This window comes from Corvus moneduloides, chromosome 7 (genome assembly GCF_009650955.1).
Source record: "Corvus moneduloides isolate bCorMon1 chromosome 7, bCorMon1.pri, whole genome shotgun sequence".
NCBI classification, from domain to species: Eukaryota; Metazoa; Chordata; class Aves; order Passeriformes; family Corvidae; genus Corvus; species Corvus moneduloides.
In genome coordinates, this window is record NC_045482.1 from 30,497,482 (window position 1) to 30,522,000 (window position 24,519).

The 24,519-nt window shown below is 40.6% G+C and overlaps 1 protein-coding gene across 5 annotated transcripts; it reads right to left on the reverse strand.

The window, feature by feature from the left end:
* Window positions 1-1,479: 1,479 nt before the first annotated feature.
* CFAP221 (cilia and flagella associated protein 221) lies at window positions 1,480-23,851 on the reverse strand. 5 transcript variants are annotated; one of them, XM_032113944.1, is made up of 25 exons: window positions 23,590-23,851; window positions 21,720-21,901; window positions 21,185-21,285; window positions 20,101-20,187; window positions 19,900-19,995; window positions 18,914-19,014; window positions 16,708-16,811; window positions 15,645-15,804; window positions 15,095-15,215; window positions 14,897-15,008; window positions 14,575-14,683; window positions 13,725-13,812; window positions 12,525-12,614; window positions 11,563-11,658; window positions 10,275-10,365; window positions 8,229-8,356; window positions 7,704-7,784; window positions 7,165-7,272; window positions 6,892-7,047; window positions 5,268-5,426; window positions 4,784-4,878; window positions 4,172-4,261; window positions 3,841-3,960; window positions 2,549-2,578; window positions 1,480-1,942 (listed from the first exon to the last, which is right to left on the reverse strand). In XM_032113944.1, the coding sequence occupies exons 2-25, from the start codon at window positions 21,853-21,855 to the stop codon at window positions 1,819-1,821; spliced, it is 2,583 nt and encodes an 860-aa protein (XP_031969835.1). In that variant the 5' UTR covers window positions 21,856-21,901; window positions 23,590-23,851; the 3' UTR covers window positions 1,480-1,818. The 5 variants fall into 5 exon arrangements, with proteins under 5 accessions (XP_031969835.1, XP_031969834.1, XP_031969836.1 ...); XM_032113943.1 differs by having other exon boundaries at window positions 23,417-23,851; XM_032113945.1 differs by lacking the exon at window positions 2,549-2,578 and having other exon boundaries at window positions 23,417-23,850.
* Between the last annotated feature and the right edge of the window lie 668 nt (window positions 23,852-24,519).

Consider the following 24,519-nt stretch of genomic DNA (forward strand, 5'->3'; position numbering starts at 1 on the left):
TTTATGTCCCACTTCTGAAAGTGCTCAGTAGTCATCCAGGGGTTGACTTAAGAGGTCTCATGAAAACCTAAGACTTCAGATTATTTAGCCAAATTTCATGTTCTTAGAGACAGTGGGATCGGCTTTGATAGCTCATCACCTGCGTATCCTGGAGGGATATAATGCACAGACATCTGCACACTACCACCAATCCCTTTGAATTTTAGGAAGATTTTAGTGCAAGGTAATAGCATTTTCTTACCTTCTCTGCACACTGAAACCTGACCCCTAAAAGCCTTAGAACACAGAAAGGAGGATCACTTCTACAGAAAGGCGGTTCATTTCCTTGGAGGCTGATGTCTACTGCTGGAGAATGGAGAAGCATGATTAATTTCCATTGAGATGACCAGGAAACAGTTCTGGAGAAGGGAGGGAAGGTGATACTGATGTACGAAAAAGAGATTAACTTCGTTTAATCACTGTTGTTTCTGGACACTTTTTCCATCATTACTAGACTAGACATTTAGCTGATAGGTAACAGTTCCAAAGAATTATCTATGCTTGATTTACCTAAACTGTGCATTATGAACTGTGAATGCTTTCAGTGTAAACTGTAAAAATGTTTTTGTCATGGTCATGTTAAGAAACATGCTAAACTCTTAGCTTATCTCTTAAAAGATCAACTGCTTCCCTCAGGACTTGCAGAAGAAAAAAAGCAATGTGTACAAATTCAAGCAGTTGTTTGTAGTCAGAGAAATCTGCAGATATCCAGACCTGCATTCTGAACAATCCCTTGTCAATTAGACATTTAGCAGAAACTTAACAGCCTTTTATTTCTTTGAAGGGAGCAGAGATAGCTTGTAGCTAGTATAATACAGGCTATTCTGCAGCTTTTTCACCCTACTTTCCCATTTTCTATCTCCCTGGGCTTTTTACAGCTTTTCTACACTGATCACTCTCTGAAATAAACTTCTTTTCTTAGGGGTTTTAAGTATGCCTGGAAAGAAGTATGGATCCTAGGAATGTAGTGTGTATTGCTGTGATTTCCATGCTTCTGAGTACAGAAGATTTGTGCTTTTCAGCACAAACAGCCTGGAGCACTCTTTAAAATGAGCAATCAACTCACTATGAATAAAACTAATTTTGTCTGAAGTCCGATAAGAAACTAGAAGACACCTCAGCTGCAAGATGATATGCTGAGAAATCTCCTTTCCTAGGGAATACACCCTGACCATTACAGATTTCTCATGAGGATCTGCAGTTCATTCACTCAACCCATGCACCCTTTTGCCAAGATCCGTGCACTGAATTGAATCCCTGAACAGCTAATGAGACTTGTTTGGACGTTGTCTTTGTGGACAGTAATGATGTTCAAGTCTTCCTTTTCCTTAAAAATATCAAATATATGGTTTATCGTCAAGTCTGAGATTTAGCAACTTACCTGCAAAAATTCAAGGACAGGTCGTAACTAAAAAAACTAAAATCAGAAGAATTTGGGCATAAGGTCTTTTCATATTTTATTTGACAACAGTGGGCGGTAAATTAATTACCAATTACATGGTAGTACTGAGGTTTTCTGGTCCTTCACACCACAACAAAATAAGCAGGTGCAAGGCTGAGGTTTCTGACTGGAGTAATTATTGTGTTTCGGGTAGTGGGCACAGTGAGAGTCCTTGACAGAGCCGGCATTACTGGTAGGCGGCATTACTGGTGGTTCTCTTCTTATTGCGTAAGAAGTTGCTGACCTCAGTGAACAAAAGTAAATGCAGCTGGGACAGAGAAGGCCTCATACACTAACAGGATAAGCAGGGCCAGGCCATGGACTTTGTAAAATTACTCTTATCCCAGAATAAGGCTTTTATTAAGTGCTTTCAACTTCAATGTCTCCAGATGTTTTCGAACTTTCTCTCCAAGCTCATTGTTTTGGGGTCGAAAATGTCCACCTGGACCATTGCACGTGTCTCTGCAAGAAATTTAAAGCATCATTTGTATTTATAATAAACAGGGAAACTACTTGGGAATGCTGACAAAATCCAAAGAGGCACTCATGATTTCTTTTTTCATAATGAACACAGAGGGTATTCCATTACTTATGCAGAACTGGAAAAGTAGTGAAACTGCAGAAAGAACACTTAACTGTTGGCTTGGCCAGTTAGGAAAGTTAACTATCTGACACAGGTAAACACAGACTGACCGAGTTTTACATTTTATCCCTGTAGGAACACAGGATGTGATTGCCAGAACAAGAGTAACCACATGAAAACCTGGTTTGCCTTAAAAACGCTGAAACTTCTGTAGAGGAGCAGTACGTTCTCTGTCATCTAGTGAAATACCGCCCCCTCAACAACAACAAAGAACCTTTCAGTGACAACATAAAGGATTGGGACTTCAGTGTTTGCTAATAAATTTTTGCTTCCCTCTTTACAAACCCAAAATAACAGGGAAGATTTCAACAAGTAAATATCAATACCCAGAGTTGTCTAACGTTGAAAACTATTTTCCTTTTTTTTCTGAAACAGATATCTAAGATTTAAAAAAGAAAGACACTTACGGTTATAAAACCACTCACCCAAGAAAGGCACCATCCCGCACTGTATTGCTGTGGAGGAGGAAGGTCACTCTTTAATTACACAAGCTGACCCAAATCCCCATGTTCTGACAAGCAGTGTCATAAAATGTAAAAAACAGCACTGAGGGTGACACATCTACATTTTTACAGCAAATTCTTTTCAATCAGTGCTGTAGTATTCACAAGACAGCAATCAGTGTTTTGTCAGAGACCTCACAATACTGTTTTAAGTTTAAAGGCTGAATGGGATTTCAATGCCAATCAAATTATTCCCCTCTAAAAGTAAAGCAGACATTCAAATCTCTTGACAGCTCTGAAAGTTTCAGGTTATCTTGCACATCCTGGTATCCAAGCCACATCATGACCACTTTAAAGAGAGGACAACTGTTGGACAGAAATGAATTCACTTGCTCCAAGTCCCACAAGGACTGTGAAAACAGAAGGTTAGAACTCAGGACTTTCACCTGTGCTGCTCTGCAGTCACTCATCACCCACACTGCCGGCTGCAATGTGTGCTCGGGGAGGGTGAAGCTCGACAGAGCAAATGTGAAACACTCCCAGGAAAAGCAGGAGAAAAAAGCACCATGCCAGGGGGAAATTCTAAGGGCCCTTTCCTCTGCAGGCTTTAATAAACACCTAACCAAAAAGGTCACTGAAAAGCAAAAGTCACTGGTCCAAGAATGTTGAATATCTCTTGAGAAAGCAAGCAACTGCCCCAAGTGTTAGATCATACTGATATAACCAAAGGCAATGTGTCATGTTCACAGCTGCTTTCTGAAGTAAAATGCAGAGACTGAATTTGCAGTGCAAATTTGCTCAAAGTACTAGATCTGCATCCCACTTGTGATAGAGCCCCTAGAGGATCTCAGTATGACTTTCTATGCAATTCTGAAAGGGATGCTTTGTTGTGCATAGGTAAAACCCTATAAAATGAAGGCCTTGTTGCCTTTGTAAAATCATGGCCTAGTCCTGTTACTTTGGCTAAGTAGAAAAGGATTCTGGGTAATGACTCAGCTGGAAGAGAGGTGGAAAACAAGTTACGTAACTGTAGAAAACAAGTTACATAACCATCATGTGTTTATGTCGTGGTTTATGGTAGTTGGTTAAATTATGTTTGTTGTATTTTAAAAGTATGCAGCTGATAAAAGCCTAATTGCTTAAAAAGGCCTGGTTTTTGCAATAAATGAGCTCCCTTTTGCACCTGCCTGAGGACTCTTCGTTGCTTCTTATCACAACAATGCTGACTTCAGATTCCTTTCCATTCCTCTCTCCTAATTTCAAATTATACCTACCTTGCTTTTTTTGCTGATTCTTCTTCATCTTCTTCTGAGAGTGCCTCCCCAATCTGTGGAAATTCAGCTCTCACGATCTCTGAAGTAAGAATCATGTTGAACTCAGCTTCGTCTGTCTCACTAAAAATTAGTAAGATGATGAACAGCTTGTTTTTGTCCTTTTGAAAGTATTTTTTTTAGCCAACAATAACAAAAGTATGTTTTATGTAAGAGGGACTTTGTGCTTTTGCCTTTGAGGATCTCTTGGGACAGGTTTTGACACATCCATACATCTTGGGACTGGTTTAGACACAGTCAATCACACCATATACAGAATAGAGGAGAAACTTACTGGTCAATTATGCTCTCCTTGTCTCTCTCAGGTAAGTCAGACAGCACTGGTGGTACATCTCTTGGAAGCATATCTAAACTGTAAGGATCCCTGTGATGGAAATGGTACCAGTTTAATGTATTAATACTAATGGTATTTTTGTATTTTGAAGCTCCACAGCAGTTGCAGTTACAATGAAGATGAGGTACTTTTAAATATTCGCAGAAAATTTGGGTGCACCAGAAACTGCTGTGATATGAGGGAATGTGAGCCTGAGAGATGTTGGCTACCACTGGGTGCAAGTGTCTGTAAGTTAAAGGTTTTACAGACAGACAGAGTTTGCACCTCCTGGGGTCTTCTAGGACTGAGTCAACAAGCTTTCAGGAGAGATGTTATTGAAAGCCCAGACTGGAATTCTCCTTCCTTGGGCTAGCCATTTCTTCTAATGATACTGCTCTTAATCTACCCTTCTAGGAGTCCAGTAGGAGTTTTTTCTGCTGGTTTTGGATTTCTGAGCAGCAATTAATTCCACCTGTAGGGCCACTTTCATGTGTGGGACTAGTGACGGATCAATATAGTTACAGGCAGCTGAAACTAGTGCAGGGTAGAGGCATTGTATATTCAAATTCTTACCTAGGTATTGTATTTGTCAATGTGGGAATGTTAGAAAAAGTGGAATATTCCAACGGTGAGAATTTTCTCCATTCCATTACTCCACAAATCACTTCCTGAAATGACAAGTGCTACAACAATCAGACCTCTAATACATAATGCAGTGGGGAGAGAGGTTTGCAGGACAGAGCATCTTGTCTGAGAATTGAATTTGGGGAGCTGAATATTTCAGATCCTTCCATCACTGTAAGGAAGTGAAAATACAACACTGAACATATGGAAAGAGCAAAAAACCACTCAGGCATAAATAAGAGACGTGGATAAAGCCTAAGTAGAACTAGTTATTCTGACTCGTGTACTGACTATTTAAGTGCAGGCATAATTTATATTTGAAAATATCTTCTATCTAGAATGTCTCCACCTTTCATTTTGATTCCTTAGAGCAAGTTCTCAGCAAGAACATACCCAAGGCAGGTACTCATACAACAAACCCAAAAGGCCATACCTTGTGATCCAGAAATTTCTTTTGTGTGACTGGAATACTGGATCCTTTGGGGCATTCCTTGGTAAGGGTATATTTTGGATGAGGACAAAGATGATATTCAATATTTGATTCACAATAGGCCAAAGGAAGTAAAAATGGAACTAATCCTGGAGTGGGGTTCTAAAAACAATGAAGAGATAATTTTAATAAATTGTTCTGAGCATCGTAACAAATAAAATTAGTGAAAATTCAGTTCTTACAATTAAGGTAGTCTCCCCAGACGAACAGCTTTGTCTCACTGTGACTGTTCTGTTTGGTGTGATCCTTCATTTTCTGTCTCTTCCCCTCATCCTACAATCTCGTCTGATTTATATGTGATCCCTACTGTCTAAAATACAGCAATTTAGCTGTTGTCTCCAAGTCTGGAAGAAAAAACTATTGCCTAATTACTCTGAAATCCATTGCTGATTCTCTGAACAGTTCAGAATCCAAGAAAGGAAGCTGGGCTCGCTGTGGTGGAAGCTAGTGAACATTTTGCCATCAATTTCCCTGCACTAGCATCTGTTTCTGGATAAAACCCAAAGCTGGGTAGTGTGGATCAAGCTGTGCCTGGCTTTTACACTGATATGACAGAGGGATGAAAGAGGTGCACAGAGGATCTCATCAGCAAGTCCACTGGAGTCCTGGCTGCGTGCAGGGGTGACAAGTCTACATCACAGATATTATGCCAAGATCACCAGACTAGCACAGTGGGCTCTGGCCCCTTGTAGCTAAGAAGTGCTGGGAGCCAGAGCCACCCAAGCCAGGCCCAGTGCCATGCTGGCTGGGAGATCTGCCTGTGCCCATGCACAGCACTGCTCTGAGCCCTACAGCTGTCTCTGCCTGATCAGAGGCACCTCGGGGACCTCTGGGCTGTGCTGCACTGTGTGGGAATTATCTCTTGCAGCTGGTGCCAAGTAGCACAGTCTACATGACAACAGTAACAGAAAACCCTCCCATGCAAGTGGTGGTGATTTCTTGAATCTCTGGGCCTAATAACTTGGAAATGTGGTTTGGGATGCTCTGAGAACTCTTAGAAACTGTAAGGCAGCAGGATGCAATGCGAACAGAGTTTGACTTCACTTTTCTCTGTTCACCCAAGGATTAGGCAGAACTGTAGTCCCCCAGCGGAACAGCAGGGAAAGACTGCATCTGTCCTACTGACCTGGGCAAGAGTGTGAGGTTACAGAAGGACTGAGATGCCAGGATCATGGCTTTTCCTCTAACATCCAAACAGGGAAACAAATGGAGAAGCAGGGAGGGGTTCCACGGTGTTCCCAGAAATCCTGTGATCACTGATCATTTGTGGAGTGTCAGACTGAAAGGGTCTCCAGTTCTCTGCTTTCACTGGAATTTTGTCTTATCATCCCTCCCCTAAACTGATCAAAATACACCCTAAACTGAAATGGTGCCCCTCTCAGTGGGATTGAGCTCTGTGACTCCTATCCACCAGAACTTGCACCATGAAGGATTACTCTCACTCTGGATAGTTTTATAACCAATCTGAGTAAGAAAACTGCCCATAAATTCCACATCAGGCTTCTGATGAAACAAGCACACTTCTGCTCCTTCCTTAGGTTCTTCATGGAAGTCAACTCGTACTTACAAAAATGCGAAGTGGGTTGCTCTCTGTTGGGTGGACTAAAGCTTGGGGAGGAACCAAGTTTAAGAGGCTGATATCCCCTTCTGCTGCTTTTTTGTGAAAATCTGTCCTCTGAGAGAGCTGCTTCTCAGGAGCAGGAACTACTTGAATCAATTCATCCTTGAAAAACACAGACATCAAAGGTTTTCAGAGTGTAGTAAATCTTTCAGTATAAAATGCTGAGGTAAAATTAATCAAATAATTGTAGAAATGTAGCATTAGGAGTGACTTTGTTACCTGGGCTCCCTGCCTCAGTGGTCGAGAAAGTTTTACAGGTTTGTAACTTGTAGCTGCATAGTGTGTACAAAATGGCTGATACTTCATAATGTTGCAATGCTGAGGAACCTAAATTCAAAGAAAAAAGATGTGCAGCAGGAAATGACAATAATCACTTTCTGTTAACTCATAAATGGAATGGAATGTTTGGCTTTATCATGGACACATCACATCTCCATGGTAAAAGACACTTGGAACACTACTGCAGAACACAGTAGAAAACCAAAACTCTGAGAAGCCATACTTCACTAGGACTTTGATGTTTGAGATACAATAATTCCAGCTGAGGTGATTCATCTCTGTCCGGAGAGAGGGGACTATTGCTGGCTGTAAGCTGGTTACTTATAGGAACTGGTGAGATTTGGTTTTAATAAAAGCATGCTAATCATACAGCCTCATTAAGGTAACATTTTTACTGGGCTGCACAGAGGCCACTGAATCAGGCTGAAAACGCTTAACTGGACAGGTAAGAGAAACATGAGGGAGCTGTACTGACTCACCTTCAAGTCGTAAAAAGGAAGAATGTGTCTGACTTTCACGTCTACAGATTCAATAGGAACTAGGCCAAGAGCATCAGGTGCCTGAAACAGAACAGTATTTAAAACCAGTAATATGGATGGCATTTTGTTTTGTATTGGCAGCAATCCATGAGTACAGCTAATTGAAAACATACGGAAATAATTATGCAAATATTTATTTTACATAGCTTGATATTTCTGCTGTTCCTTCTTAGACTTTGGCATTTCAGTTTTTTTCTTTCTTTTTTTCTGAAGAATGGATGTTAATCAGCTCTGAACATTAATGTATTGCTCACAATTTTCGGATACAATTAGGAGAATGAAAAGATTTTTTTACTGTTTTCAACAGAACCCTCAGTAAATCTGAAGTCCTGAATTAATTTGTCAGAACCCCAGAACACCAGCCACATTGTGAAATTTTAATAAAGGGACTACCAACCCTGGAGCCAATGTCTTCAACAAAATTCTATCTAGACTGCTGACTAACATTTTAGTTACTATACCTACCAAATAACTGTGTAGTTCATGTGAACCGTAAAAGGGGAATTCAAAAGGCAATATACGATCTTCAGATATGCTGGAAGAAAAGCCCTTATGTTCTTCACTCTTTTCTGGTTTGCTGAAACTCCTTCTTTCTGTCATGATTGGAAAGCAAATATTAAGATTTTGTAATATATCTTAATGCACTGTTTCAGAAATGGAATCAAGTCATAAAACATATTTAACATTTTCCTAAACCGGGATGTCTAGTAATTTTAATATAAAAAGTAAGTTAATACTTCCTAAAGACTTTAAATGTCTCATCTACAAGACATGAGCACAACACCTTGAATAGCAGACAGATTTCATTTCCCCTTTCCTAAAAAGACATTACAACCCACTCCATCCAGCACAGTTCTCATTAAGGCTGAAAGAAGTCAGAGGCCTTTCTTACACTTAATGTCATTACACCTTCTATTTGTAGCATTCTTGCATCTTCTGCATCCTGGGAATTAAAAGTACCTATCTGAAGGCCGGAGATGGAACAGTGTTATGGGGAATTATAAGGTAGAACTGGGTTGTGAGCTGTTACACCTGCCTGCAGAGGCACATGGCAGCACAAAGGAGCACATGGCAGCACACAGAGGCTCGTCTCCACCGGGCCCTGGGGGGAGGAGGTGTCACACGGCAGAGCCCTACGGAGAGGAGCCTGCCAGGAGCTGACAGAGGAGTGAACAGCAGCGAGCACCCCACAAAAGGACATTGAGAAAGTGTTGCTGAGTGGCAGCACGGGATAGGTCACATAGTGAAAATTGCCATACAAGGAAATACTGTGCCTTAGAAAAGAGTACAAAACCAGCTCATTCCTTCGAATAAACGATTCAGATTCCCTGGCGGTCTGGGTCCAGGATTCAACCACCGACAAGTGTCTCAGGAGCTGTCAAACTGTGTGTCTACAAGGGACTGGGAAATAAGAGATCCAAATTCTTCTCTGTCTCCCATATATCCAACTGTGACTCCCATCCAAAGCCAGTTTTCTTCTATGATCTTAAATAACAAGTCACTTTTCCAGACCAGCACTTTCATTTCAGTGTGATAAAAAAGTGATTGATTAAAAGCACTTCTATGAGAAAACAATGAGGACAAAAACTCAACCCAGTACTGGCAACCTGGCAATGTGTCTCATGGTTCCTACTGTATCATTTCACTGAGTTCAGACTTCACCACATTCAGGTGTCTTTCCCCCCTCCATCCCCCCTGCAATAAGCTCTTCTCATCCTGTGTCTCTCGCCTCTTGGGCTCCCCCTGATCTGTTCATCTCCCTGTTTCTCATGCAGTCCCATCTGCCCTTTCATTGTTCCTCAGGCCTATATGTACAATCACAGAACGGCTGGGTTAGAAGGGACCTTTAAAGACCACCTAGTCCAACCCTTCTGCCAGGGGCAGGGATATCCATCACTACATCAGGTTGCCCAAAGTCCCATCCAACCTTGCCTTGAACAGTTCCAATGATGAATCCACAGCTTCTGCCCTGTTATTATGTAGATAAGCTGCATGGCTCCTAAGAATAGGAATTTTAAAATCTGGTAAATACTGTGTATGAAAAATAGATGTATTTTGACTACAGCCATTTCCACCTTTTAGCAGGGCCTGTTGCCATAGGACACGGGGTAATGGTTTTGAACTAAAAGAAGGTAGTTTCAGAGTAGATGTAAAGAAGAAATTTTTTTGCAACAAGGATGGTAAAACACTGGAACAAGTTGCCCAAGGAGGTAGGGAATGCCCCATTCCTGAAAACATTCAAGGACAGGTTGGACAAGGCTCTGAGCAACCTGATCTAGGTGAAGATCTAGGTCTCTGCTCATTGCAGGGAGGTTGGACTGGATGGCCTTTTAAAGGCCGTTCAATCCAAATCACTCTATAATTCTACCTTGTCACACTTCTATTTTTTCTGGAAGACTCCTTTATAAGGACTCTGTCTTTAAGTTTATATGTAATGAATCTGACACTGCAGCAGAACCTGAATTATCATAGCCCATGGCCAAAATATCAACTTGTTCTTCTAATCCTTACCAGACACAGAGCCCTCCTCCAGACCTCCAGCCTCCCTGGTCAGTCCACGGAACAGAAGCAATAAACGATTTAGACGAATCTGAACTAAAATCTGAGAGAATGATTTTTAAATTTAGGTTGAACACCCTAAGATTTACAGCCATAGAAATACAGTGTATGTGTTACATCTGTATTTATTCTCCAGAGCTCACTCAGAAATCTCCATTTAAGAATTTTTAATATAGTTTTCTGTTCAGGAGAAAATGAGAAGGAAAGATGTAGAAAGGATCTCAATACTATAATGACATTACACAATAAATACAGTTAAAACCTTAATTTAGTCTTACACATTAATCAGACTTTTTGGCTAGGTCCTAATCCTTCAGCTGTGTTTACTGGCATATACAGATTAAACAGAGGGTGAACAGTCAGTTAACCAGGGCCATATGAATATTTGTGGCTCTGAGAATGAGGAGAGTAAACAGCAACCTGCACTGTGTTTTGCCCAAACCCCACAGGGTAATAATGAAGAATACAAGGTTTTAATACCACATGGGGCCATTTAGTTACTTCCTTATTTGTGCAATACAGAAAAGAGCATTTAATTTCAAGATCTCAATATTGTGAATAGATTGAAGAACATCCAAACTGGACACTAGAAGAACAGGACATTTCCATCTTGCTTACTACATTAAGATTTATTGGGGAAAGAGCAGTGGACATGCAAGATAATATTTAAACCAAAAGAAATAAGTGATTTTACTGATTAGTCTTTTTCTTCCAGGTCTATACCTCCCTTATTTAAATTTATACCTGTTGTTTCCCATGTTTCCATCATGTACCATTGCAAAGATCCTCCATCATCAGTAACGTCAGAGGAGTGTGAAGGTGCTGCCCTCTCCCTCTACTTTCCCTCTCCAGATTAAGTGTCTCCTTACAGAGTGAGTGCTCTAAGCCCTTGGTGGCTCTACTCACTTAAATAAACTCACTCCAGTTTATTAAAGTCTTTCTTGTACTGGTGCAATATTTTATATGCATTTTCAAATCTTCTTTTTTGTACAAAAGTATTCTTGAGTTTAAAAAAAAATCTGAATTTATCTGCATTTGTTTAGTATCAATTCCAATATGAAAGACCAGCTGAATACAAAACTTACTCCAGATCCTTATTTCCTGGTGAGGTAGGGGCATATTTACCAAACTACCAAATCCCTAGCAGGCTGTGAACACTCCTTATGTGCTGGTTGCACATTCTTTTGTGCTGTTTCCCAGGTGTCATGCCATCACACTATACTCTGGTTGTTTGCTTTACCTTGTATGCTGCTTGTTGGAATTTCCTGAGCATCCTCTTTCTGCTGTCCCAAGGGTCATTACGGAGCAAGTCGAATGTGGGATGGGCACTTGGTTGCTGCATGATGCATTTTTAAGAAAGGAAACAGAAAAGAAAAAGGACAACCCTTTTTACAACTAGATAAGGGAGAACTTTTCTCCATCCCAAGCCATTCCTTGGCTTGAATCCATATGTTACTTCTAAATACTGAAATTAAGTCCAGTGAAAATATTTGCAGCATTGGCATTTAACCAGAAGTCTTCACTGCAGGGCTTAATGGGAGGTAATCACCAAGTACTAGCAGATGTAGTATGGGGAATGCAGAGATAAGATGGCATGGTCTGCATCCACACAAATGACCAACACAGACTACAACTTAAGTGCACTCTATGGGCAGTTGGACAGCAGACAGAATGGACAGGGGCTCTACCAAATGCATACTTCATCTTGCACAGACATGAAGTTGGAATAGCTGTAAGGACTCAAACCAGGTGCTCAGCAAAACCTTTCTCCAATAATAGCACATACCCAAGGAAGGGTGAAAGATGCCCCAGAGAAGGGCAAAAAAAATCTAAGTACCAGAAAGGTTCCTGTCAATCTAACCTGCAGGCAGAGGCTGCAAACTTTGTGATATGCTTAACCTTACAATGAGGCATGGCAAAGCTTCCCCTGAGAGATCTTTCAGAAACAAGCAATATAAGTCTCAGGTTAGGCCTGCAGATCTCCACTTGACTCTCATACTAGATCAGAACATTAGAAGATGAGTTGTGCATGTAGCATAGTGCTTGCCCTAGCTAAAAGTAAAATGGGAAATAAGGCACTGATACAGAAGTAGGAATATCAGGAGGAAAAGTATTCAATGTCAAACATCTATGGCTGTTTGTTAGCTTGGGAGGTGATAATAGAGCATGCACATAGCAGGCTATAAAAACATATGAACAAACCTGCTCAACATGCCGGGTAACACGTCTAAAGGAGACTTCTATTTCATCCCTTTGGAACTCCTGTTCTATGACAGGTTCTCCTCTTCGGATCTAATTTGAAGAAGAAGCACATTAGCACAAAGCACCCAGGAAATTCTTTCCTCCATTACAATTAGTGAAACTCACAATGTAACATTATGGAGGTGCTTCACAAAACACAGACTTCATTCTCTTCTAGGGAGGGATTATTGCAACCCTTAAGCAAGTCAAACCAAGTAAAAAAAAGTATTTTCAGATCTGAGTTTCAATCAAATCTCTGTCCTAATGCAACATGGTTTTCCTTGCATAGCCAGAATCAGCAGGTAAGAAAATAGATGCTTCTAAACAAAGTTAACATACATCTAATTCAGTGATACACCAATCTCACAATTTAGATCCCTTTTTTACTAATTTCCTTTTTAGTATTAAATATAATGTTTTATATTGCCTAATTCAGTGTATAAATCAAGCCTTTATCCTATGTATAAATAATTTCACTCCCACAACCAGTTGGAAGTCAGTGGGATGTCAGAAGCTACTTGAATAGACAGGAGGCAGGATAAGAGGGACAGGCTCCACCTGTCCCTGAGGGCTGTGCCACACAAAGAAAGATATTTCGTGCCACCAAGTAGTGCTTATTGCTGTTATCACCTCTGTGGAAGAGGACCTGCAGTCTGTAGTGACTGGAAGAAACCAAAGAGAGAGAGGGTGAAGATGCAGAAGTACAACCTGATATTAATCTCCCCACGGCTCTGTGTGGGAGTACTGACTGGATCTAGCTCTTTGAATGTGAGCCATTCAGAACAGCAGCTCCTCAGAGGTACAACACAAACAGAGGTTTGGATGTGGTCTTGGTGCTGACAGGATTATGCTGGAATGTGGCATTCTGATGAGACTGGGTGGCTGGGTGCAAATCCGCTAGGTTGGGCAAATATTGTTATATTTCTGGTAATACCTTACCCTTCTCTCTGTCTACCTTAAAAATAAAACCATCCCTGAAACAGTGATGCCCAGGCACAATAAAGATATGACTGCAGTAAAAAGCACAACTAGCACAGGTTTGCATTGATTAACAAAGAAAAACTGAACATGTAGAGAGCTTGATACAATTCACTAGTGCACTGCATAATCTGAAAGTATAAGTTTGATTTCAAATTTACAGAAAAAACATCAAAGATTAACCTTGTATTGCTCTTCTTCCCTTTGTCGGCTTTCAATAATCTCTTTTTTAAACTCCACAGAGATTGGATCACTTCCCTTATGAACTTGCCTGCATTTGCAGTGGAGACAAGAAAAATGCTTTACTTAATGCACAGTTTGCTTTATTCAAAGGCTAACAGACTTACTCTCCTCTTCCTGAGGTGCCTAGGTGTCCATGACATTCAGTGCATGAGATGATCTGTGGATTTCAAATAAAACCATGATGTGCTTACAGACCCAACTACGTTCTGCTTTGCACCATTTGATGTACAACAGAATCATAAAATAAGTAAGGTTGGACAAATGTCTAAAATCATTAAGTCCAGCCATTAACCTAACACTGCCTAACACTCCACTAAACTATGTCCACATCTATCAGTGGGACATATCAGCACTACATCTACATACTTTTTGAATGCTTTCAAGTGTAATTCTGCTCTCACTTCATTATTCATTTTAACCTGAATATATTGACAACCATGACAAAATCTTCTTTTGCCCTTAAGGGGCACAAGATGAGATGTCTGAGAACAAGGTTAGGCAAACAAGATTTTGAGCAGGTTTCTTTTTGAATGGAACCATAAGGCAATCAAAGACTTCATTGGGTACTACTATGGATTACTACTGAGTCTGCTCTTAGCAGGAGAGAAAAAAAATTAAATAAAACAACAGTAACTTAGGCTTAAAACAAACCTATTGGGACACGAAATGGCACCATTCTGCACTAGCGGATATTTCATACATCATTCATAGAGACCTTGGTTAAGCAAATCCCAGTCTTGTTAACATGGTTAATTAACATGGTTAACTGACATGGTTAACTAATAATTACCGCTTTAGATGATTTGCTTCCTCTTCCTGAACATTTTGTTTGACTTTCAATTGAAATATAGTGTCCTTCATCTGCCTGGTTTTTATCCCTTCTTTGCCTTGGGACAGGGCTGCAGGAACATCAGAAAGCCATATACACCTCAGTCTAGATTGGGTTTTTAATTGTGAAATCCCTCCATTAAGATAACTGTACCCATTAATACATAAAGCTAAGGTGAGATTTCTCACAGAAACAACAGTTACATCACCTCAGCAATTCTGGAGCCAAGTTCCTCATCAGACCTACAAATAATGCTAAGACCAAGTTTATGCTGCTTAATTACCTTCTTTTATGTCCTTTATCTTCAATTTTCCTGGTTTCTGAATCAAAACACTAGCCACAGCATATGGATTTGACAAGTCGGTGGGGAATCTGAGGTTCTGGTATTCAATTTCCTATAAGATATAAATTAATAGGAAGAAATAGAAACATGGAAGATTTCCTGCCCAGAAAAGTACTTGTAATTATTATCTTTTCACACCTTTAGTTTTGCAATAGGCTTTGACTGTAGTTGGCTGAACCGGTCTCTTCTCCACACTATGGATTTTCCAGACACAGCTTTTTTCTCTGGATGACATTGTTGTTCATCAAAATGTTCTTTTCTAGATGTCAGAAGGACACATATTGCTTTCATAAGTACTCTCCAAATGGCAATAAGTCCAATTTTTTCCCAAAAAAATTAAGTACAGCCCAAAAGGCTCAAAACCCCCTGCATCTTGCAAGGCCTTAGCAATAAGAATAATAATGAGTGGGAATGATAGAAGCTGAGGATGCTCAATACTTCTTTAAGGATATGTAACTTCTCAATATATTTATTTTGCTTGTTTCACTTCATATAGATTAAGGATGTTCTGAGCAAAGAGTGTAAAAAAGGAGGTATATGTATCAAAAGTAGAATTACATCAGTGCACTGTAAGTCTCCGAAGATACCAATGCTTAAAATGATCATAGCAAAACGGTATAAAATCCTATTACATGAGTATTTTTTAGAACAGGGCAAAAATACTCAAAGACCAGTCAGCCACACATACATCAGAGCCAGATGTGGTGTTGATGTTCCTGTGAATACACACACATAGGGTTTTGAGTGAAACTCTAAAATCCGTAACTGCATGGCCATTTGTGCTGTTCCATACTCAAATGGGGAATACTTCACAGTTACTTTGACTTTTCCATTGCCTGGAATGATTCCTGTGATTAGAGGAGAAAAACAGTGAGAGTCCATATAACATGAGCCCACTTAAGTATGCTGGAATTGATTCTGGGCTACTTTTTTTTAAACAACTTAATGTTTGAGAGGATGGCAGGAGGCATGGAAAATATTTCAGGTCTCAAAGCATCTTTCAAAAACTATGTCCATTGCCAGATAATAGAAGATATTTTACAATAGCTGAGAGGTTTGACTGTAGACCTATAATGTTTCATACTGCTGTGAAAATGACTGCCTGTTTATATGTAGAAATTCTTCACTTGCATCTGCTAGACTTAAGTCTTTGGCACTTTCTGCTTTCATGGACAAAGCATTATAAACATATTCCTCTGTGCTTTTCCAGGCTAGGGGACTCATATGGATTTGATGCATTACCTGTCTCTGCTTGACCTTATTTCCTTACTACCTATTCCATTATTTTCTCAACCACTTTAACCACCATTCATATCCCTAAACATTCCCAACCTAAATGACTCTATGATTACTCTGAGCACAATGGCTTTAAGTAGGAGCTGAAACTTTTTAGTGCTTTAAAGATGGCCTTCAGCCATATTTTCAGGCTACCAAAATTTCTGACTTAAGTTTTACTGGGATGACCCTTTTTTTCAGAGATACTCTTCTGGGAAGACAAAGGCCACACAGACTGTTTGGAACATCACATATTTTGTCAGAGCTCGCATTTTGTCATAGCTGGACATTGCCTAAAGGAACTTACAGCCAAGTTGGCTATTTGCCATGAGGCTGCAAATGACTGGCTGCATTTACCTGCAAAAACTTTACCAGAGGCAAAGGTTTTTTCTGTACAGCACTGAATAGACTGTCACAAGTAACTACATTTCATACATACAGATTTAACATTTAGAATTTTAAAGAAGTCAGTCTACCAAATGTTGGCTGGACAGTGAAGGCTCTGTGAGGCTGAATAATATCAATGTGGAATTCAAAATCTATGGGACAGCTGCACTGCAACGGGATAACATACTCCTTACTGAAAAGAGATAAAAGAAGAATTAAATTAATCAAACTACAGTTGTTCATCAATTACAAGTTGGGAAATTGTATTATACACACCATGCACTAAATTACCTGCATTCAGAGGGGTGGGTTACTTATTAATGTGAAAATCATAATTCCTCACTGTTCCAAAATAGCAAAATATTTCAGATCTTTCATTCCCCCAGGAAATAAGAGCTGAATCTTGATTTGAATGCTGGACATTACTTTCTCCTACCCATACAGAATTTGATTACAGAAAAATTTTAAAAATCTGCTTTTTGAAAGTTATTTATGTCCATCCTCAAATTCTTGCAGACTGTAATATCTAGCAAGTACAAACAATGCAAACTGGAGCAATGAGTACAGAACCAGAAATCAGCCTTTGCCCATGGCCCTCCTTGTGAAAGATGATGAGAAAAGAAAGTATTGAAAACTCCAACACAGAATGACTGGACTTCAACCACTGTAGAAATTACGATGCTGGGGCCTAATTTTCGTAATAGCCCTTTATGTCTCATGCACGTTGTGTGAGGACTATTACTACACATCTTTTCAACCTGTCTTGCCTTTGTATGCAACTGTTTTCACAGACCAAACTGAAACACAAAAGCTTTGGTGCACCACCATTCATCACCCTGCACATCAAGATCCATTTACACAGGCTTATTTCTGGTTTTTATCAACTGTCTGACTGAAATCCTACCCTGCTGATCAGCAAAGAATGCATGCTACACACAGTGTTCCTCTGGAAAGCACATTTTAAAATGCCTAAAGAAATAAGCAATAATAGCCAAGTTCTTTTATCTCTGCCTTACTATGGCCTGTTCACAAAGAAGATGCAATGGCAGACTGGGCAGGCAATTTGTTTTAGGGTATAGTGCAGCTTGAACAGTAGCCAAAGTGCCTCAAAAACAAGCCAAATATGCCACCTGTTGCCTGATGGACCTTCTGTACCTAAGGGGAATGGTGGGTGGTAAAATACAGATTTTATCCTACATTTATGGAAGTAAAAGGCAGTTTTTCCATTAACTTCATGGGCTATGGACTGAGCCCAGATTCAACTGGGTTCTGTAAAGTACCAACTATCTCAGAGAGCTTTCCTCTTTTAGAAAGTTTTTAGTAGTTTAATGCTGAAAAATACTGGTAAAAATTAAGGTTTGAAACCACAAGTTTTCTCTTCAGGAATTCTTCCAAATTTCCTCAGGAGTATCTTCGAGCATCCCTGCTGTGTTGAAAAAAATTCTCATTATTTAAAATTATATTTTGTTCCCTTTCTAATATCTTCTCTGTATTCTGAGAATATGAAAGTTCTGTATACTTCAGTACTAACAGGAAGCAAATAACAGAATCACATCATGCCTAGAGGCCCCCAGAAAGTCAGGAGTTATGTTCAGTCCTGTGAGAAAGCTGCAATGTTACAATTCACTAAAGTTTAACAGACTAAAGGGGATTAGAAAAACAAACAAACAAAAAGACACAAATGTTACTCTGCAATGCTGGACTCATTTCTACTGCAGAATTTTGCATGTTTCTTATATGTGCTTTGCCTATTTATATTTCCATGCTTCAGTAAAATTCATGAGTTACTTTCAACTCACAGACTATGACGAAACCACCTGCTAAGACTTTCACTTCCTAGAAGTCACTCAAATCTTTACACTCATAAAAATCACCATAATTTTAACTAATATAGCCAATATAGTGCAGAACTAGACCCTAATAAACAGAACCTGCCTTCTCCTTTTCCTCTTCCCAGTTCCTATTAACAACTATTACTGATTACTTCGTGAGAACAGTCAGTGTTACAGCCATGCAATAGACAGAGTAAAATGAAGTCTAAGTCATTAAATACTTTTAAATACAAGAAGCAAAAAAACCCAGCTCCATCTCTACATATGTTTAGCCTGCACAGCATTTACTTTATGGTGAATGGCACCTGAAACAGTTTATATACAGAATTATTTTTCAGTCCAGATGGTAGCTGAGTTTCTTAAGGCTTTCAAGACATCAAGTTGTAAAAATAGAGAAAAATGAGATTTTTCAGTTTTTGGGCATGTCTCACAAAATGTGGACAAATGTCTGTCCTTAACTCACCTCTGACCAACTGATACATCAGACAGATTTATAAATGATGGAAATTCTACAATATTCATAGCAGGGTAAGCATGCATGGGAACAACTAAGGTATCATCTCCCTGCAAACAAACAAACAAACAGGTGCAAATATTTATCTCTTACAATTAGTAAGGCATAGAATCATAGAATGTTAAGGCTTGGAAGGGACCTTAAAGATCATCCAGTCCCAATTCCCACTGCCATGGGCAGGGACACTCCCACTAGACCAGGCTGACCAAGGCCTTATCCAACCTGGCCTTGAACACTGCCAGGGTTGGGGCACCCACAGTTTCCCCTAGGCAGCTGTTCCAGTGTCTCACCACCTTCACAGCAAAGAACTTCTTTCTAATATCTAACCTAAATTTCCTGTATTTCGATTTGTACCCATTACCCCTTGTCCTATCACTACATTCCTCATGAACTGTCCTTCTCCAGCTTCCCTGTAGCCCCTTTCAGATACTTGAAGGTTGCCATGAGGTCTCCATGCAACTTTCTCTTCCCCAGGCTCAACAGTACCAACTTTCTCAGTCTGTTATGGAAGTAAAAAGTTTCTCTAGTATTTGGCCAGTAAGACTTTGGGCATAGAACATCTTCAGGTTTATCACTGTGTTGTACCTCAGAATGTTACTATTCTACCTGCTTTCAGTATCAGTCTTTCCATACTTTATGCAAATCTCTAGAGCTCCTCTGAGCCTGCTCAGCTAAGAAATTACATCAGTGTGGCACAAAGACTGATCTACTGGCAAAGAATAGCAGAATAAGTTATATAACCTTACCTACAGCTCTGGGATGTTTACAGAGAAAAAATTTTAATGTTTAAAGTTAAATACTCCAGTCAAGACTTACTGGGAATAAATCCATGTGTCTCTAAAAGATTTTTATCATTATCATCATGCTCTAATAGTTGTTTCATCCGACTCCTCATCCCATTACAACTCTAGCTATACTTTGCAATGAATCCTCACCTCACAGTGAATTCGAATGCAGTCATAGTAGTATCGCCACTCATCAGGACAAAAATCAACAGTAACCACAAGGGACAAACCAGGGACAAGCCGGTGCTGGAAAATGACCCAAAACAAGATAAAAGGTGTGTAAGAGCTGCTTATATGACACAAAACCTGTCCTGCATGCAAAGAGCAGCGTGAAGATTTCCTGACACTTACTGTTTTGCTGTATTTTATCTGAAAATACATTGTCTGGGGTGGTATTATGTGAAGGTTTAGTGCATTGGTAGAAATATTTATCAGCTTCTGCAGAACAAAAGAACACAAAGACCACAAAACACTTTACAATATAAGAGGTCAATTAAGAATGCCAACGGTACTTTTTGTAAAACCTTCCATAGCAAAGACATAATCAATTTTACTTTAGTAGAAATAATACTAAATATGCTCTGAATTCAAAAGAAAATTATGCAAAACGTATATCCCATGTCTTTATTCTTTGGAAACAAGTCACAATTCTTAACCAAGGAATAAGTTAGTCTTGCTAGAAAGATGCTACTATTGAATCAAATTCTGGTGCTGTTTTTCTTACGTGCAAAAGGAACAAATAATGAAACAATTTATTGACCACTTCTAGGAACATCTGAAACAACAGGAATTGTATAATACTCTGTGGTTCTGTCTTGGTTTTCTAGCAACAAACCTTAGGATGGTGGCAGTTCAGCCAAGCCTATAAAAGCCTCCTGCATTTGTTTACTTTCATTATATTTGGAGAACCTAGGCCACCATAACCACCCAACCTCTGTCTCAACACACTTAAAACATGAATAAAAAAGGCAGACAAAGGCAGAGCAGAGAGTAGAAAAGGAAATACCCAAACCATTCACAAGGAAAGATAATCAAACCTATGCATACAATTTCCTTTCTCAGAATAAATTGTTCTTGGCAAAAGACCAGAGGTGCTTTCAAAACTTTCCCACCAGTGAACATGTCTGCAGACACAGTGACAGTCCAAGGACATTTTGAAAAAACAAGTCTCCTGTGGAGTTAAAGCCCAAATCCTTCACTCATGATGTGCAAACCACATATCACTAACACTGATGCAGACATGGGAAACAGGGAGTATAAAGGAGGGTGATGCTCACAGCCTGGTACTCGTCTCTTTTGTAACCGCAGGGCCACTGAATTTAAGTGCTGCTTTTTAGAGCGCTCCACAGAGCAAAGGCCTCATGACCACAAGCAGTCGACTCAGATTCTGCTGTCCTTTTATGAGCCCCAAGGGGATCCCCACTCCAAAACTTACCAGCATCTGTTGGTGATGTTTTCCAACTTCATACCCTCCATAGTGTAACACAGCAGGCTCAGCCTGTACAAACCTGCTCCTCTGAAGTTCTGAATAAATCTCTATATATCAAAAAATAGAGAGAAAAAGAGACCAGAAACACACATGATGAGTGGTACTTACATTGATGTAGTCTAGTTATGCTATACTGATGTATTACTGAAAGAAAAAGATATTATTTCTCCTTTTAAGTGGGCATGAGTTTATAAATGGAAAGTCATGGCAGCATCCACTACCCCAGCAGATCCATGATCCTGCCACTAGTTCATCTCTTGGCATCATGGCTTCAACAAGCCACCCCAAAACTTTAGGGTCAGCCAGGATCAGCACAGCCACTATTTACTTCCTGATTACCCCTCCCATTATTTGGGCTCGTAGGAAGCTGCAATTTAAGCAACAGGATGGGAGTTTTCTCAGTCAATTGCAAAACAAATAACAGCCAAGTGTCTCCCAGAATTGCCACGAGGCTGGGAACAGTCAGAGAGTAGGAACTTACTTGATTCCAGCAGGTGATGGGGGACAGCTTGTCTTTTTTCAGGTTCCTCCACGAGGTGGCTCAGGACACTGGGTACTTTCTTCAAGGACCCCCTAGAGACATTACTGTCTGTGGAGGCCGATGGAACCAGATCCATGTTAGGACAGAAACAGGATCTCAATGGCACTAAAATTCCTCAGTGCCTGGGGTCAAACAAAAACAACATAATGATCAAAATGTCTTCTCTTGCACTGGAAACATCTGCTGCCTAAAACTGCCTTGAAACATTTAGGAGAGGGAGCTACTTTTTCCCTGCTGAAGTAGATTACTCTGTGTGTGTGCTAAGTACAAGGAGAGAATGATTCCAGGAAACCTGGCTCCCACTGCAAGGCCTAGCACTTTGGGCATCTGTTCTAAGGCTTGTTGGGGACATCTGCCTTTCAGGTCTGTGTAAAACACCTCTCTCTTCCTTATCCCCCAGCAGAGAGGAAGAGAGGAGGTTCTGTCAATTCGACCATCTGAACTAATTTCTGCAGAGATGTTCTTCCAATGTCTCCTGGGTGTTTGAGTTGTTAACTTGCAGATTAATTTTTAATTTTTAAATATTAATATGAGGGATAAGAAAACTGGCATTTGAATCTTTTGTTTGGATAGCACCATCTGGGTTATTAGTTCAGTGAAGATAACTGTAAACGCTGAAAGCCATGGGCATTACAGATCCTGTGTTAAGTATGCAGTTATCAGAACATAAACTTCTCTAATGACGAGTGCAAATTTTACATAATAAAGACACCAGACACGATCCATCCACCAGAAACTATCTTTGTAAATATAGCACACAGAGCCCTTGACTCTTGTATGAACTGGAGAACTGCATGGAGAAAAAGACACGATACTTTTGGAACAAGTACTGAATTCAAAAGCCATGCTGGGATTTTCAGTCCTCATGCAGGCACCACTCAACAGTTTCAAAGCTGCATTACTCCACCTCCCCCATTACATTTTATGGTCTCATCTCTGGTATTTGTCTGGTTTTCCAGTCTGCTTTCGATCTTTCAGGCACAACTTGAGAGGTGCTTCAAGCTCATAAAATGCTGCTTTGACTTATGGCTCTGTGCAGTATTAAATAATAAATAAGCAAGAAGCTCAAGATAATGTGCCATCAGGACCCTGGCCTTCATAGTATTTTCCACTCAATAACTCCAAGCACAAATTTTCCACTCACAACAGAAAACCTGTAAGAGGAGCTGCATTATTGTGCACTGCAGTAAATTTCTTCTGAGGTAGCAAGACCAACCACACTCAGACAAAAACACTGCCAAAAAATTTCTAAACATAAGGATAAGGCTTACATTTTTTCCACTTGTGTTCTTCAACTTTAATTTGTACCACTGCCACCCTCCTCCTCCTGGTCAGCATTCCGCATCGGGAACGCAAGGTTGGAAAAGGTGTAGGCAGACAAAAGTCTCCTCAAAGGATTCCTGGTGTAACCTTTTCCATAATTTACAGTGATGATGCCATCACGGCTCACCAACTTCAATAACACTGCGTGTTGCTCAAAGGGCTAATACAGAACAAATCCTTAAGGTCCTGGAATGTCTGAACACCTGATATTCTTAAATTTTCCAGGACAGCTGTGTCTATCGACTTTTTGTGTGTGCGTGTGTGTGTGAAGCCAACAGAGCTGTGAAATCCTGAGAGCCCATGGCAAAATTCACCCCAAACGCCCTCAGACCCGGTTATCGCCCTTCTCCTTGTCAGCGCTCGGGCTTTCTAATCCCTTCTCGTGCCTCGGAGCTCCTCGCACTCCTCACCCCACCAAAGGATGCGGTGCAAAGCCATTACAACTGCGTGAGGCTGGAAAAGGCATCGCTGTACACACAGCACGTACCTCCTGCTGCCACAGCCGCCCAGCCCTCCCGGAGCCCCGGCAGAGCCCGGTTCCCCTTCTCAGCGCTCCCGGAGCCCCGGCAGAGCCCGGTTCCCCGGCAAAGCCCGGTTCCCCCTCTCAGCGCTCCCGGAGCCCTGGCAGAGCCCGGTTCCCCCTCTCAGCGCTCCCGGAGCCCCGGCAGAGCCCGGTTCCCCCTCTCAGCGCTCCCGGAGCCCCGGCAGAGCCCGGTTCTCCCTCCCAGCGCTCCCGGAGCCCCGCGGCCCGCCGCGGCCCGGCCCTCACGGCGGCCGCGCGGCGGTCGCTCGGCAACGAGGCAGCCGCGCTGGGCCGCACCAGTCGCGGCTGGGCGGGATCCCCACAGCGGCACTCCAGCTCCTCTCATGGCGAAAGTACAAAAACCAGGAAAAACAACTTCTCTCTTTTTTCTTTTTTTTTTTTTTTTTTTTTTTTTTTTTCTCCCCCCTAGTAAGGGTCGTTTTCAGGATTCCCAGTGTGGTCGCAGACAGAGCAGAGGCACTTCTTTCCCTTTAAAAACTTGGTTTAAAACATATTTTGAATGTTTTATTACAGTTTAAAAAAACCCCCAAAACCTTCTTCCCCCCCCCCCCCCTTCCCCCCCCGCTTCCTATATGTTCTCGCTTTCAGCATTAAAGAGCCATCCCTTGGAAAGTAATCCTGAAAACCTTTCTTCAGTGTATTTTTCATACCACCCATAAATTATGAGGGCTTTTTAACCTAAATGGGTACAGGGGAGAAGGGGAGGCAAAATTTTCTTCCTTTTTTTTCTTTTTTTTTTCTTTTTTTTTTTTTTCCCTTCAGACAGGCGATCTGGACCAAGAATAAAATGATTCACTTTCAGTTTTTCTAACACAGAGGTAAAATGTGTCCAAAAGTAGTGCAGCATTCATTTTGGATAAAAAAATAAGGAAA